Source organism: Balaenoptera acutorostrata, chromosome 1 (assembly GCF_949987535.1).
Source record: "Balaenoptera acutorostrata chromosome 1, mBalAcu1.1, whole genome shotgun sequence".
Taxonomy (NCBI): domain Eukaryota; kingdom Metazoa; phylum Chordata; class Mammalia; order Artiodactyla; family Balaenopteridae; genus Balaenoptera; species Balaenoptera acutorostrata.
The window spans coordinates 182,330,175-182,344,759 of record NC_080064.1 but is presented as its reverse complement, the minus strand read 5'-3'; the positions used below and the strand labels follow the sequence as shown (position 1 = coordinate 182,344,759).

The 14,585-nt window shown below is 33.8% G+C and overlaps 1 protein-coding gene across 3 annotated transcripts in view; it reads left to right on the top strand.

Annotated features, from left to right (window-relative positions):
• The window catches only part of SPATA17 (spermatogenesis associated 17), a 199,524-nt gene that overhangs the window by 23,385 nt on the left and 161,554 nt on the right, over window positions 1-14,585 (top strand). For 2 of the 3 annotated variants that reach the window (XM_057556589.1, XM_057556584.1), the window contains one exon: window positions 8,924-9,013. In XM_057556589.1, the coding sequence (XP_057412572.1) occupies window positions 8,990-9,013 (24 nt within the window). In that variant the 5' untranslated portion in view covers window positions 8,924-8,989. Of the gene's footprint in view, window positions 1-8,923; window positions 9,014-10,796; window positions 10,879-14,585 lie in introns of all 3 variants that reach the window. The other variant, XM_007173524.2, reaches the window with a different exon arrangement.

Here is a 14,585-nt window from a genome sequence, read left to right as displayed (position 1 = left end):
AATTTCAACAAGTACTGCTCCCAGTTAGACCAACTGAAAGCGGCCCTCGACGAAAAGCTTCCAGAATGAGTCAACAGAAAACACATAATCTTCCATTAGGATAACGTAAGACCACATGTTTCTTTGATGACCAGGCAAAAACTGTTACAGCTTAGCTGGGAAGTTCTAACTCATCCGCCGTATTCACCAGACATTGCACGTTCGGCTTTCCATTTATTTCGGTCTTTACAAAATTCTCTTAATGGAAAAAATTTCAATTCCCTGGAAGACTGTAAAAGGCACTTGGAACAGTTCTTTGCGCAAAAAGATAAAAAGTTTTGGGAAGATAGAATTATGAAGTTGCCTGAAAAATGGCAGAAGGTCATGGAACAAAAGGGTGAATACGTTGTTCAATAAAGTTCTTGGTGAAAATGAAAAATGTGTGTTTTATTTTTACTTAAAAAACTGAAGGCACTTTTTGGCCCACCCAATAGTTTGTAAGCTTGAGAGCACAGAATATGTCATATGTACATCTTTGGCTTAAATGGCATGCTAAAAGTGACGGTAGCATCATGGCAGCATAAGTTGTTCCTTTTTTCTCTCCACTTTGATTTAAAACTAATCAGACATCCATAACCAGAAAAGAAAGAAAGAGAGAGAGAAAGAGAGAAAGAAAGGAAGAAAGAAAGAAAGAAAGAAAGAAAGAAAGAAAAGAAAGAAAGCACCTCTGCACAGCATACGAAGACACCTGGGATATCCATCCATTTGTGCACCTGAAAGTGGATGGATTAGATTGCAGAGGAGGCGACTGAACAAGGGAAGCGACGTCGGATCTGGTGGCAGCAGAAGAGTGATGGCAGAGAAGGCAGGGGCCAGTCTGTCAGTGAGCTGGCACAACCTTTCTGGAAGAGGAGGTGGAGGATGAAGGCGGTGAGTGAGGGTCTGTCCAGCCACACATGTTGCAACTCGAGGGACCAGTTGCTCTCTCTGAGGACACTCAGTGACTGAGGGAGATAAAGGACAGGGAAGTAGACAGACCACAAGAACTAAAGGAAGTCATCTTCTGTCTGCCCCAGGAGGCAACAGGACTGCCCATGGACATCTGGGACACCCCCACCCCTCACCCCCACCCCGATTAAGAACCTTTCTACTGAGCTGTGGACACACTCAAAGTCCCAAGTAGTAAGTACACACCTCTCCAGGCTTTGCCACTACCTTTGCTTTATTTTTGTGTGTGTGCTCCCAACCTTAGGGGCAAGTCAGCTCCAGGAAGAGGAACACAAAACCTGTATTTGTAGCGCCACCTTCTGGAAAACAAAAGGAAGGCTCCTAATTATCAATCTGTTGAATTGTTAGAATCAAAGTAAATTAAGCCTTACCAAATAAGAAAGGCATTTGCTACTTCAAATGCAGCCAAAAAAAAAAAAAAAAAAAAGCAGCAACAGAGGTACTTTTCATCAGACACCATGAACAGTCATGGTAATATGGTAGTACAAAAAGAAAATGACAATTTTCCAGCAGTTGAACCCAAAAACATGGACTATTGCAATCTAAATAATAAAGAATATAAAACAGGTGTTATGAAGGAATTCAGTGAGCTACAAGAAAGCTCAGAAAGGCAATACAATAGACAATAACACTAAAAATGTAAGAGCATTTAATACCCCACTATTAGTAATGGATAGATTGTCCAGACAGAAAATCAACAAGGCAACGTTGGAATTGAACAACACTTTATAAGGAATGAATTTATGAGACATATACAGAATATTCCATCCAACAGCAATAGAATGCACATTCTTCTCAAGTACACATGGAACATTCTCCAGAACAGATCGTATGATAGGCCACAAAAAAAGATCTTAGCAAATTTAAAAGATTGAAATCATATCATCTATTTTCTCTGACAACAATCCTATGAAGCTAGAAATCAATAAGGGAAAAGTGAGAAGGTCTACAAATATGTGAAAACAACACATTTCTAGACAACCATTGGATCAAAAGAGAAATCAAAGGGAAATAAAAAGTTGTCTCAACAAGTGAAAATGAAAATAAAACATATCAAATATTGCAGGATGCAGCAAAAGCAGTTCTGAGAAGAAAGTTTACAGCAATAAATATATATATTAAGAAATTGCATCTCAAATGAACAACTAACTTTACTCCTCAAGGAACTAGAAAAAGAAAAAATTTCTGCTCAAAGTTAGCAGAAAGAAGGAAATAACAAGGATCAGAATGGAAATAAATGAAATAGAGACCACAAAATCATAGAAAGGATCAACAAAACTAAGAGCTGGTTCTTCAAAAAGATAAGCAAAATTGAAAAACCTTTGGCTAGCCTAAGACAAAAAAACGACTCAAATAAATAAAATTAGAAATGAAAGAGGAGATACTACAACTGATGCTACAGAAGTACATAGAATCAAGAGACAACTGTTGAACAATTCTATGCCAAAAAATTATATAATGTAGAAGAAATGGATACATTTCTAGAAGCTAACAACTTGCCAAGATTAAATCAGAAAAAAATAGCAAATCTGAACAGACAATGACAAGTAAAGAGATTGAATTGGTAATTTTAAAACTTCTAACACAGAAAATTCCAGGACCAGATGGTTTCACTTGAGAATTCTACCTAACATTTAAAGAGGTATGAACACCAGTCCTCCTCAAATTTTTCCAAAATGTTGAGGAACACTTCCAAACTCATTCTACAAAGCCAGCATCATTTTGATACCAAGACTAAATAAGGATACAAGAAGAAAGGAAAACTGTAGACCAATATCCCCCATGAATATTGATGGAAAAATTCTCAACAAAATATTAGTAAACTGAATTCAAGAACACATTGAAAGGAGTAGACACTATGTCCAAGTGGGATTTATCCCTGGGATGCAAAGACTATTCAATATATGCAAGTCAATAAATGTAATATATCATCACATCAATAAAATGAAAGATAAAAATCATATGATCATCTCAATAGATCCAGAAAAAGCATTTGACAGAATACAACATCTTTTCATGATAAAAACCCTTAACAGACTGGGTATAGAAAGAACATACCTCAACATAATATAGGCCGTATATGACAAACCCAGCTAACATTATTCTTAATGTAGAGAAACTGAAAGCGTTTCCTCTATGATCAGAATCAAGGAAATAATCTCTCCACTCCTACTCAGTATAGTACTGGAAGTTCTAGCTAGAGAAATTAGGCAAGAGAAAGAAATAAAAGACATCCAAACTGGAAAGGAAGAAGTAAAACTGTCATTATTTGCTGATGATATGATCCTATATATAGAAAATCCCAAAGAATTAGTCCAAAACTGTTGGAGTAATCAACAATTTCAGTAAAGTGGCAGGATTTGAAATCAGACAGAAACCAATTGGATTCCTTTGCACTAATGATGAAACATCAGAAAAAAGAAAGTAAACCATCCCATTCACAATAGAATTAAAACCAATAAAAAATTTAGGAATAAATTTAATCAAGGAAGTAAAAGATATGTACAATGAAAACTACAAAACTTTGCTAAAAGAAAATGAGGAACACACAAAAAATGGAAAGGCATCCTGTGTTCCTGGATTGGAAGAATTAATATTGTTAACATATCCATATTACCCAAAACCATCTACAGATTCAATGCAATCCCCACCAAAATACCAAAGGCATTCTTTACAGAAATAGAAGAAACAATCCTAAAATTTATGGATAAAGAAATAACCCTAAAATCTATGGGGACCCACAAAAGACCCTGAATGGCTAAAGCAATGCTGAGACAAAAGAACAAAGCTGGAGGTATCACACCTCTGGATTTCAAACTATACTACAAAACCATAGTAATAAAAACAGTATGATACTGGCACAAAAATAGACACATCGACCAATGGAACAAAATAGAAAGCCTAAAATTAAATCCCAGCATATATGGTCATCTAATATTCAACAAGGGAGCCAAGAATACTCAACAGGGAAAGGATAGTCTCTCAACAAATGGGAAAACTGAAGAAACACATGTAGAAAAATGAAATTGGACCCCTATCTCACAACACTCACAAAAATTAACCCAAAATGGATTAAAGAGTTAAATATAAGACCTGATACTATAAAACTAGAAGGAAACCTAGGGAAAAAGCCCATCAATGTTGGTCTTGGCAATAATTTTTTGAGCATGATGCCAAAAGCACGAGCAACAAAAGAAAAAAATTCACAAATGCAACTACATCAAACTCAAAAGCTTCTGTACAGCAAAAGAAACAATCAACGAAATGAAAGGACAACCTACAGAATGGGAGAAAAAACCACGTATCAGATAGGGGCTTAATATCCAAAATATATAAAGAGCTTAGTCAACTCAATAACAGAAAAGCAAACAGTCCAATTAAAAAATGGGCAGAAGAACTAAATAGTCACTTCTCTAAAGAAGACATTGAAATGGCCAACAGACACATAAAAAGATGCTCAACATGACTAATCATAAGGGAAATGCAAACAAAAACCACCATGAGATATCATCTCCCATCTGTTAAAATGGCTATCATCAAGAAGACAAGAGACAACAGGTGCTGTCAAGGATGTAGTGAAAAGAGAACCTCTGTATGTTGTTAGTGGGAATGTAAATTGGTCCAACCAGTATGGCAAGCAATTTGAAGATTCCTCAAAAAATTAAAAATAGATCTACCGTATGATCCAGCTATTCCACTTCTGGGTATATACCCAAATGAAATGACTACAGGATTTTGACAAGATATATGCACTCCACATTTATTGCAGCATTATTTATAATAGCCAAGATTTGGAAACAACCCAAATGCCCATAAATGGATGAATGGGTAAAAAAGATGTGGTACATATGCACAATGGAATATTATTCAGCCGTAAGAAAGGAAGATACCTTCCCATTTGTGACAACATGGATGGACCTTGAGCACATTATGCTAAGTGAGGTAAGTCAGACAGAAAGACAAGTGCTATATTAGATCATTTATATGTGGAATCTAAAAAAATTAAACCCATAAAAAACAGAGAGTAAATGGTGGTTACCAGAGGAGGGGGGTGGCTAAGAATGATGGTGTTTAAGAGTACAAATGTGTAATGAGTAGTAAATAAGCCATAGAGATCTAATTCATATAATAGACAATAATATTATATTATAGTTATGTAATATAAATATCACTATACTGTCAATCATATTACAATATGTAAATGTATCTATGTAATAAGCTATACACCTTAAGCTTAACAAAATGTTACATGTTAGATTTATTCAATAATAAATAAATGCCATACTAACACATAGTTTACATATAATAAGTATTTTTGAATTAATGAATAAGATATTGACAGACTGGTATTTTTTTCTTCCTGCAATCTACATAGATGCCCATCATTATGTAATAATGTAGTAATTATCATTATCATTTATTGAAAACATATTATTTACCAGTCTTCCAGTTTCTTTGTGATATGCCAACAAACATACCCATGATACACTATTATTGAAATTTTACAGAAGAAACTGAATTTTGGATTAAAAAACTTGCTTAAGGTAACCCAACCAGTAAGTGGCACAGTTAGAATTTGAGCTAAGGTCTTTCTTCAAAGCAAAAGTGCTGGCCACTATCCTAATATTTTAACTAGGTTAGGCCATAGTTCATGTTATATTAAATGGTCAAATTCCTTAGGGTTTAATGCCTAGATAAGTCTAATATTTCCCTTAAACTTGAAGACACTTTAATGCCATTTGTTAGTTTCTTCAATATTTTACATGTTTTTCAATGTACATTATACCAAAATTATATAAATAAATGTTTGTATTGAATACATAAAGGTAATACTTCCTCTTTCACATTGCCTTGGAGAAGCAGCAAATTCACATATTTTGTGGAAGTAGCATCAATCAGTTAACTGTTCAGAATGAAATTCTAAATGTGCTTACCGTTTTTGGAACAGTGATGACATTTGACAGTAAAATTTAACATTGGTAACCATTCGTCAATCCCTAACTTCAGCTTCTTGACTAAAGGGCCTTGTTTTCTGAAATTTTAAGGACCTTGTTTGTTTCAATGTAATTCTTCCTGAAATACACATCGGCACTCACAAGATGGTTTGCTATAGATCTCAAAAGTGCAAATATACCCAGAACCCAGGTCAAGGCTTTTAGAAGTGTAAATTGCTTGTATTTTCTTTTCTGTAAATTGCCTGTGTTTTGCTGCTTTTCAATTGGGTTGTTTAATTTTTTCAAAGTTTCTTTTCTTTCCCTCAAATATAGTGACAACAGCACAGTCTTTGGTTTTCCCATTTATGGCATTCCTAGTTTATGAAGACATGACAGATCTTAGAAATTTACTGCACGTCTGTCCTGAAATTTGTTTTATCATTCCCATTATAGTTTTACTACCATGTGTATGTGTATGCACTTCTAACGAACATTCCTGAAGTTGTGTGACTTTTGAAACTCTTATAAATGAAAGTTTTCTGTATGTGTTCAAAGACCAAATTGTTTCCTTCTGGCCATATACACAAGTGCCTATTGTACTGCATTCTCACAGTACTCAGTATAGTGAGAAATTTTTGTTTTTTGCTATAGATGTTGATGTTTTTCCACATCTTCATCTTCATTTATTGTTATTAAGTGATGGGTGCTATTTTATGCCACACAATTTCAATATTATGTTTGGAAATGGCTTACGTGCATTTTTCCTCTTGCCCTTTTTTCCTTGCTTTTTCTTCCCTTTTACTTCCCTCCCTTCTCCTGTTCTCATCCTTCCTCTTCCCCTTCGGGGGAAGTGATGGTTAAGAATGCAGCCTTGAGAGCTAGACTACCTAGAATCAAATCTCCACTCTGACACCCACCAATGTGTGACCTTGGGCATATCGCTACACTTCCCTCTGCCTCAGTATCTTCTGCTGTCAAATGGGCATATTTATTTACTTCATCGAGATGTGAAAGGATTATATGTAAGTTAACTCAGTGGTATGTAAATGCTAGGAACAGTGCTAGCACATAAAGTATTAATTTGTTTAATATATTATTATTCTTTTCTCTACTTCTTTCAATAGGTTCGTTCAGAGATCTGCCTGTCTATTACCCATAATCACCCCAGGACTCAAGTTACTAAGAGCCTGGGGGTTCCTGTTGGGTTCTCAGCAACTCTGTCTTCCTTAAATGGGGAGAGATGTCCACGCAGTGAAAGGTGTAGTGAGGGAGCTTGCAAATGGCATTCTTCACAGAGATTAAATGTGACAGGTGACATGCTGTCCCCCAGAGGAAGCAGCTCTGGGAAGACAAAGGTTGAGTATTAGGAATAACATCCATTATCTCTCTGGACCCACTGAGAGAGTCATGTGGGACAAAATAGACAAGATGACTGCCTTTTGCATCTTAGAGTTTAGTGGAAAGACCCTCATTAAACAATTACATATGATTGTGTTAAATGTTATGAAGAGCTATGAGGGTGTATAATGGAAAGGCCTCATGGATTCTGGGGATTCAAGGAAGGCTCCATGGAGGAAAGGACTTTAAGCTGTTGTCTCTCCCACGTGCAGTCTAATAATTTGAGCCAAGAATACAGTTTATACATGTCTCTGCTATTATTTTGTACCTGAAGGGCAAACATACAGCAATAACAAAACTTTCTTTTCTTCTAATTGTCTAGTGTGTCCTCACACAGTTATTTCCAGCTAATTTTATTGCGTCATACAGTAATCTTATCATGGTGCCTTCCATTATCTGGTAAAGTGAGTGACTATTCTCTTGTGTAGTTTTTACAGTTTGTTCTTCACTTCTACTACCCTTTATGCAACCTTACTGATCTGTGCGTTTTCTCACCACTACTCTTTTTCACGTCTGGGTCACTGACTTGATGCATAATTTTTGTTCCTGTCTCTGCTTTTGTAGATCCTTTTCAGTCAGGCTTTCTAGGTAACTCTCTTTCCTGCTTATCTAGTAGATAATCTGTCTATTTGCTTCTTTAACTATTTGTCACTGACAGTTTAATTGCTAATCCTATTTGCTTTCTCAGCCAACTTCACAGTATTATTTGAAATATTTTTCCCATTCTGTTTTTGTTCTAATTATATAAATTTAATGAAATCTATATATTTAACGTACAACGAAAACAAAAAAATAGCCTAAGAAAACACAATTCTTGAGAGAATTTTTTAAAAAGTAAAAAATAAGTGACTAGCAATTCTTTATTCATTCAGCAAACATAAAGTGCAAAGTGCCAGCCAGCCTTCTAGGAGAGAGATTACTCTGTGGTCTACAGTAATTGCCCTAAGCAACATGACTTTATCAGATGGGGATGGAGAGGGAGAATTGTAATGACTGAAAAAATTAAGATGGAGATCTGTCCTGACTAAACCTTTTCTTCCTATAAGTCAGTAAAATCTAAAGAATGAATTTCTTATCTCTTTATAAGACCTATGGCCCTGGCCCCTGCCTCCTTTAACTGAAATGTATGTTCTAAGAACTCTATCTAGAATAGGTAAAATGACGGATTCATTTTACTTAGAGGCAATTCATTTAACTGATGTAGTAAGTGAAATATGCAAGGATTGTTATCTTGCATAATATGTGTAGTGGCATTTAAACAGTAAATTCAAATAATTATGTTTTTAAAATAATGACAAAATAGCACATTGCTTTTTAAATTTCCTTATAAAAACCACTGGTGAATTAATTAGTTGCAAATAGGTGATTATAAAAGTTAAAAAAAGTAAAGCTGTTGAAAGCACATGGCCTCTTAGAGAAAGGTTAATTTTTGAAACATAGCTTATAATTTCTGGAATACTTTCTTTAGTATTTTAATTTTATTTAAAATGACATTTGAATTATAATTATCATTTTCAAAGAAATTAAAAATTAAGTTTAACAGGTTGATTTGCTTGAGAATTATATTAGTCACTAATGAAATGCTTAAAAAAATTTCTTTTTAGCGTTGTGGATATATTTCGAAAAAAGGAGAATGATGCAGCAGTTAAAATCCAGAGCTGGTTTCGAGGATGTCAAGTTCGAGCATATATCAGGTATATTGATTTTGTCATGGAACCTCAGATATATCATAAAAATATACTCCTTAGAAAATGTAATTTATTCATGTGGTTCTTATTGCAAATAATTTTTTATTTTACTTGTAATGAAGTTAATAAATTATATGATGTCCTTTAAAGACATAACTCTTTTTGGTCATATTTTCTCACATATAAAGAAACTAAATGATGTTGACCATATCTCTTTTAAAAATTCTCAATGTCATAAATATACTTGATCAGTTTATTTTCTTCAAGTTCCATAGGATGTGACAAATGATTGGACTTGTATTTTTATAGCAATGAATTTATTGACTGGTAAGAAAGAAAAACAAAACAAAACAAAAAGAAGCTATTCCAATCCTCTCCAACGTGTTGGTAAATAAAGGCAAATGACACCAAAATGATGTCATTCTGATTACAAAGAGACTGCAATTGATCCCTATGTTAACTGTTTCCACTTTTTGTTCAGTGCTCAAATTTCCCTCAGTTTCTCATCAATTCTGAAAAATATTGCCCTGGAAGAATATGACTAATCCATAATAACTCAGATGGTCAGCTAGAGGTTATACTGTATACTTCCTTATATTTACTAGTAGGAGCCAGACATGCAAATAAAAGCATGAAGATGACGGTTCTCTTTTGGCCACTATACCAAATAGGAACATGGGAGCAGAGAGTATTTTTTAATTCAGCAGACTAAAATGACTTTAGCTAAGGTAGACTGAGTAATATAAGTATGAAAAAGGGAAGTGTTTCTTGACCTCACAAATTATTTCAAAGTACTTATAGTAATTCATATCAATAGTGCCTGGCTTATTTCTTAACATGTCACTATGACCTGTTTTACATAGTCTTTTTAAAAATATATTTCAATATTTCATTGCATTCTTCTTTCTTTTCAATTTTCTTTTGACTTATTTATTTTTACTGAACTAATTTGCAATATTAGTTTCATATTAATTTAATAGCGATTCAAAATTTTTATAGATTATATTCCATTTATAGTTACAAAACATTGGCTATATTCCCTGTGCTATACAATATATCCTTGTAGCTTATTTATTTTATGCAGAGTAGTATCTCTTAATACCCTATCCCTATCTATTTCCTCCCTCTTCCGTCACCCCACTGGTAACTACTAGTTCATTCTCTATATCTGCGAGTCTGTTTCTTTTTTGTTATATTCACTAGTTTGTTTTATTTTTTAGATTCCACATATAAGTGATAACATATAGTATTTGGCTTTCTCTGTCTGACTAATTTCCCTAAGCATAATATCCCATGTTGTTGAAAATGGCAAAATTTCATTCTTTTTTGTAGCTGAGCAGTATTCCATTCTGTGTGTGTGTGTATACATACATATATACATATATATATATATATGTGTGTGTGTGTGTGTGTGTATATATATATATATATATATCTTCTTTATCCATTCATCTGTTGATGGACACATAGGTTGCTTCCATATCTTGGTAATTATAAATAATGCTGCTATTGAATATTGGGGTACATGTATCTTTTCAAATTAGTGTTTTTGTTTTCTTTGGATATATATACCCAGGAATGGATTGCTGGATCATATGGTAGTTTTTAGTTTTTTTAGTTAGATCATATTTTTAGGTTTTTTGGGAACCTTCATACTGTCTTTAAAAGTACATGTAAACTCGGCTTTGAATTTGATTTCTTGAATTGTGAAAAGGAATATTCTAAGCAAAAATTGAAGATATATCATTGTTTCAATGAAAGCATACTAATAAGCATATTTTTCACCCAGGTACTTACACAGGGTAGCAACAATTATTCAGAAACAATGGAGAGGTTACTTAGGCAGACAACATTATCAACTAATTGTGAAGGTAAATATAAAATTTATATATGTTAGCACTTGAATTATTCAATTTGTTGTAACTAATTCACTTTAGTCACATTTACATGTAGTTTTGAAGTTATTGATAATATTTATATGAGAACAAAATTGGGTTTAATTTTCAGAACGAGAATTCTTCTCAGAAGCCTTTGCTGATTTTTCCATGGAGAATTGATGACTCATTTCTTTATACCCAAACTATACTAGATATTTTATTTTTGTTAAAGTACCGTTCACAGCATATGCATTTGTATGTATTATTTGTTGAAGAGTCTCTATTTTCTAGACAGTGAGCTCTTTCAGAGTAAGCACTGTAGCTTGTTCATCTTTGGTCCACCAACATTTAGACCAATCCCTGGCCCATTGCACTGTCAGTAAACATTGGTTGAAGTGCCCCAAATTAATTCTACAAGATAAAAATGTAAGATAATTTCTCTCTGTGCTACTTATCATTTCCTATAATTGACTCTTGGGAGTTTTTGAAGATTGCCTTAATAAGTATAGCATAACACAATCATCTATATCCCCTGATAGACTTGTAGAAGTATGAGATAACATGCCAACTTATACTTCAGTTTAATGATTTCAGAAATTAAGAAAAAAATAATTTTTTGATACAAAATGAGGAGGTTTATAATCATTTGCCTACTTCACAAGTTTCCTGATTTGTTACTATTTTCTACTATAATAGTTTAAATTTGTTCTTCATTTATTCTTTATTAGAGGCATCTAAGTGAAATTAAAAGATATAGAGAGGGGAAAGAAAAAAAATAAGTAGACAACTAAATGATAAGAGTTCACCTTTGGCAAGAAAAGTTTAAAACATGTTAATAAAATACAGGGACTGCTTGGAGGAAGAGCATAATACTTTAGATTTAATGAAATAAATAAGTATTTTTAAAAAAATGCTGGCATGAACTTTTTACAAGTTTTGGATCTCTCTTACAGTTAGGTTTAAAATCACTGTGATGCTCTTATAAAGCAGATCTGATGTCCCTACAGGGGAACCCATTTTAGTGATAACTTCTCTAAATGACATGATTCCCTCAAGTTAAGCTCCTATTTTAATACTATACGTTCCCACTTAATTAATATGTCACTTAAGATTTTTAAAATCCACCAAAACCAAAGAAAAGTTTATTCTTTTAATTTAACTGGCTGAATAGCCCACTTACATGTCTGCAACAAACTTAAAGTATCTTTCATTAATTTTGTTAATTGTTAGCATGGGTTTTCTTGTCTAGAACACTAATCTCTTGCATCACTGACAGTTCAGACTACTTAAAAAGTAATTTTTAAGTTTTGAAATAATTTCAGATTTACAGAAAAGTTGCAAAAATAGTACAAAGAATTCCCCTATATTCTTTATGCAGATTTCTTCACTAAAGTGAACAAATTTACTTTATCATTTTCTTTTACCCCTCTATACATATTTTTGGTCTTTTTTCTATGGTTATTTTGAATCATTTGAGACAAAGTTGCAGAAGTGGTGCTCCTTTCCTCTCAATTCAACAGTGGATATTTTCTACATAACCATATTAAAATGATCAGAATCAGGAAACTGACATCTGTACAATACTTTTATCTAATCTTTAGACTCTATTCACATTTCACTGATTTTCCCAATAATGTCATTTATAGCAAAAACATCTTTTCCAGGGTAAAACCCAGGATTTCGCGTTGTACCTAGCTGTTGTTTTTCTTTAGTCACCTTTAATATGTTTGGTCTGTCTTTGCTTTTCATGATCTTGATATTTTTGAAGAATATAGACTATTTTTCAGATTATTCCTCAGTTTTGGTTTGGTTATGTTTCTTCATTGTTAGATTGAGGTTACGCCTTTTTTCTAGAAATACATCTCAGTACATCATGTTAGGAACCATATACTGTCAGTTTGTTGCAAGGCAGTTAATGCTAAATTTGATAATTTAACACACTTACACTGTAGACTTGCTATTTTTATCTTGCGAGGCAATGTTTTAAGACTGGGCATATATCTTCTTCCTCATCAAAAATTTTTACCGTAGGTTTAGCATCTAATGATGGATCTTACCAGAATCAATTATTATTATATTTGTCAAATAGTGATTTTCTAATTTTGTCATTTCCTCTAAGTTTATACTTGTTAGCATTTTAGCATAAGAAAGGACCTTTTTTCCTCTTTCTTTCTTCCTTCCTTTCTCTTTCTTTCTTTCTTTCTTTCTTTCTTTTCTTTCTTTCATTCATCAGTTTTAACTCATGAATTCCTATTTTATTTAATGGGTTATAATAAATTATCACTAATTGATTTGGTGCTAAAATTTTCCTAGATTTGGCCAATAGGAGATCCTTCAAGTCAGTTTTTAATAGAATCAGATTACTTAAACAGGATGATCAAAAATTAAGTTGTTTTCTATGGAGTAATGAGCGTTTTTAGCCCTATTGTTTATTATTATTCATTAGTGGTTGGAGGTCTATATCTTTGTGTAGACAGGACAGGAGAGTATACTTATGTATATGTCATTCCATGAACACTGTGACTTAACTTTCATTGCTGCTATTTCCGCTCACAAGCCACCATTCAGATGGTTATGAATTGACACCTCCTTTTAATCAAACATATAAAAGTGTATACATTTCAGTGACTATTGTCAAAATATTCAACTTTGGAATCTACATTTGTTCTAATGGTGTTGGAATTGCTGAAAAAACGTCTTTAAAAGTTCAAGTAATGAGCCACCCAAGAAAATTGTTTGTTACTTTAGTGTCTCAACTAGGTTTGATCAAAAAGAGTATTGCTCAGCATCGTCGCCAAGTTATTCTCCAGATTTGCATCTAATTATCTTTGGGCTCTTGAAAAAAATTAAAAATGGAGATTTTCCTCAGTTAGATTGGTTCTTGATGGTTTTTAAATCTATTAATCTGTAAGGTATTTCAGAACAGGTCCGTTTTATTTATTTATCTGTTTTTGCCATTGAATGCACATAAGGTTCAATAAATAACATAATCTGATCTCAGTACATAATTATTGAATGAGATTAAAACAGCTGACATTGACTGGTTGACTGGTGAAAGTGAAATATTGTACTAAGCATTTTGTATACTTAATGTATATACCAACTAAAGTCTTTTTTATTTTATTTTATTTATTTATTTATTTTTGGCTGTGTTGGGTCTTCGTTTCTGTGCGAGGGCTTTCTCTACTTGCGGCGAGTGGGGGCCACTCTTCATCGCGGTGCGCGGGCCTCTCACTGTCGCGGCCTCTCTTGTTGCGGAGCACAGGCTCCAGACGCGCAGGCTCAGTAGTTGTGGCTCACGGGCCTAGTTGCTCCGTGGCATGTGGGATCTTCCCAGACCAGGGCTCGAACCCGTGTCCCCTGCATTGGCAGGCAGATTCTCAACCACTGCGCCACCAGGGAAGCCCCCAACTAAAGTCTTATACCAGTCCTGTGAATACTATCACCATTTAATAGATGAGGAATTTTAGGCTCAGAGATAGTTACTTCCCCAAGGATACACTGTTAGTGATAAGTGCAGAAAAGTTCAAAGCCAATTGGGTTTGATTCCAAAACCCTTATATATAGGTCTGATAGGCAGTTTAATCTCAGTCATTATTGGAGGTTTCCCTTCTCTGGTTTATACAGAAGTCCTGTGAGACTTAAGTAGTGCCAACATAGCAGAGATTCTTACCTTTGTCGAGTCTTCATTCATAAGATGT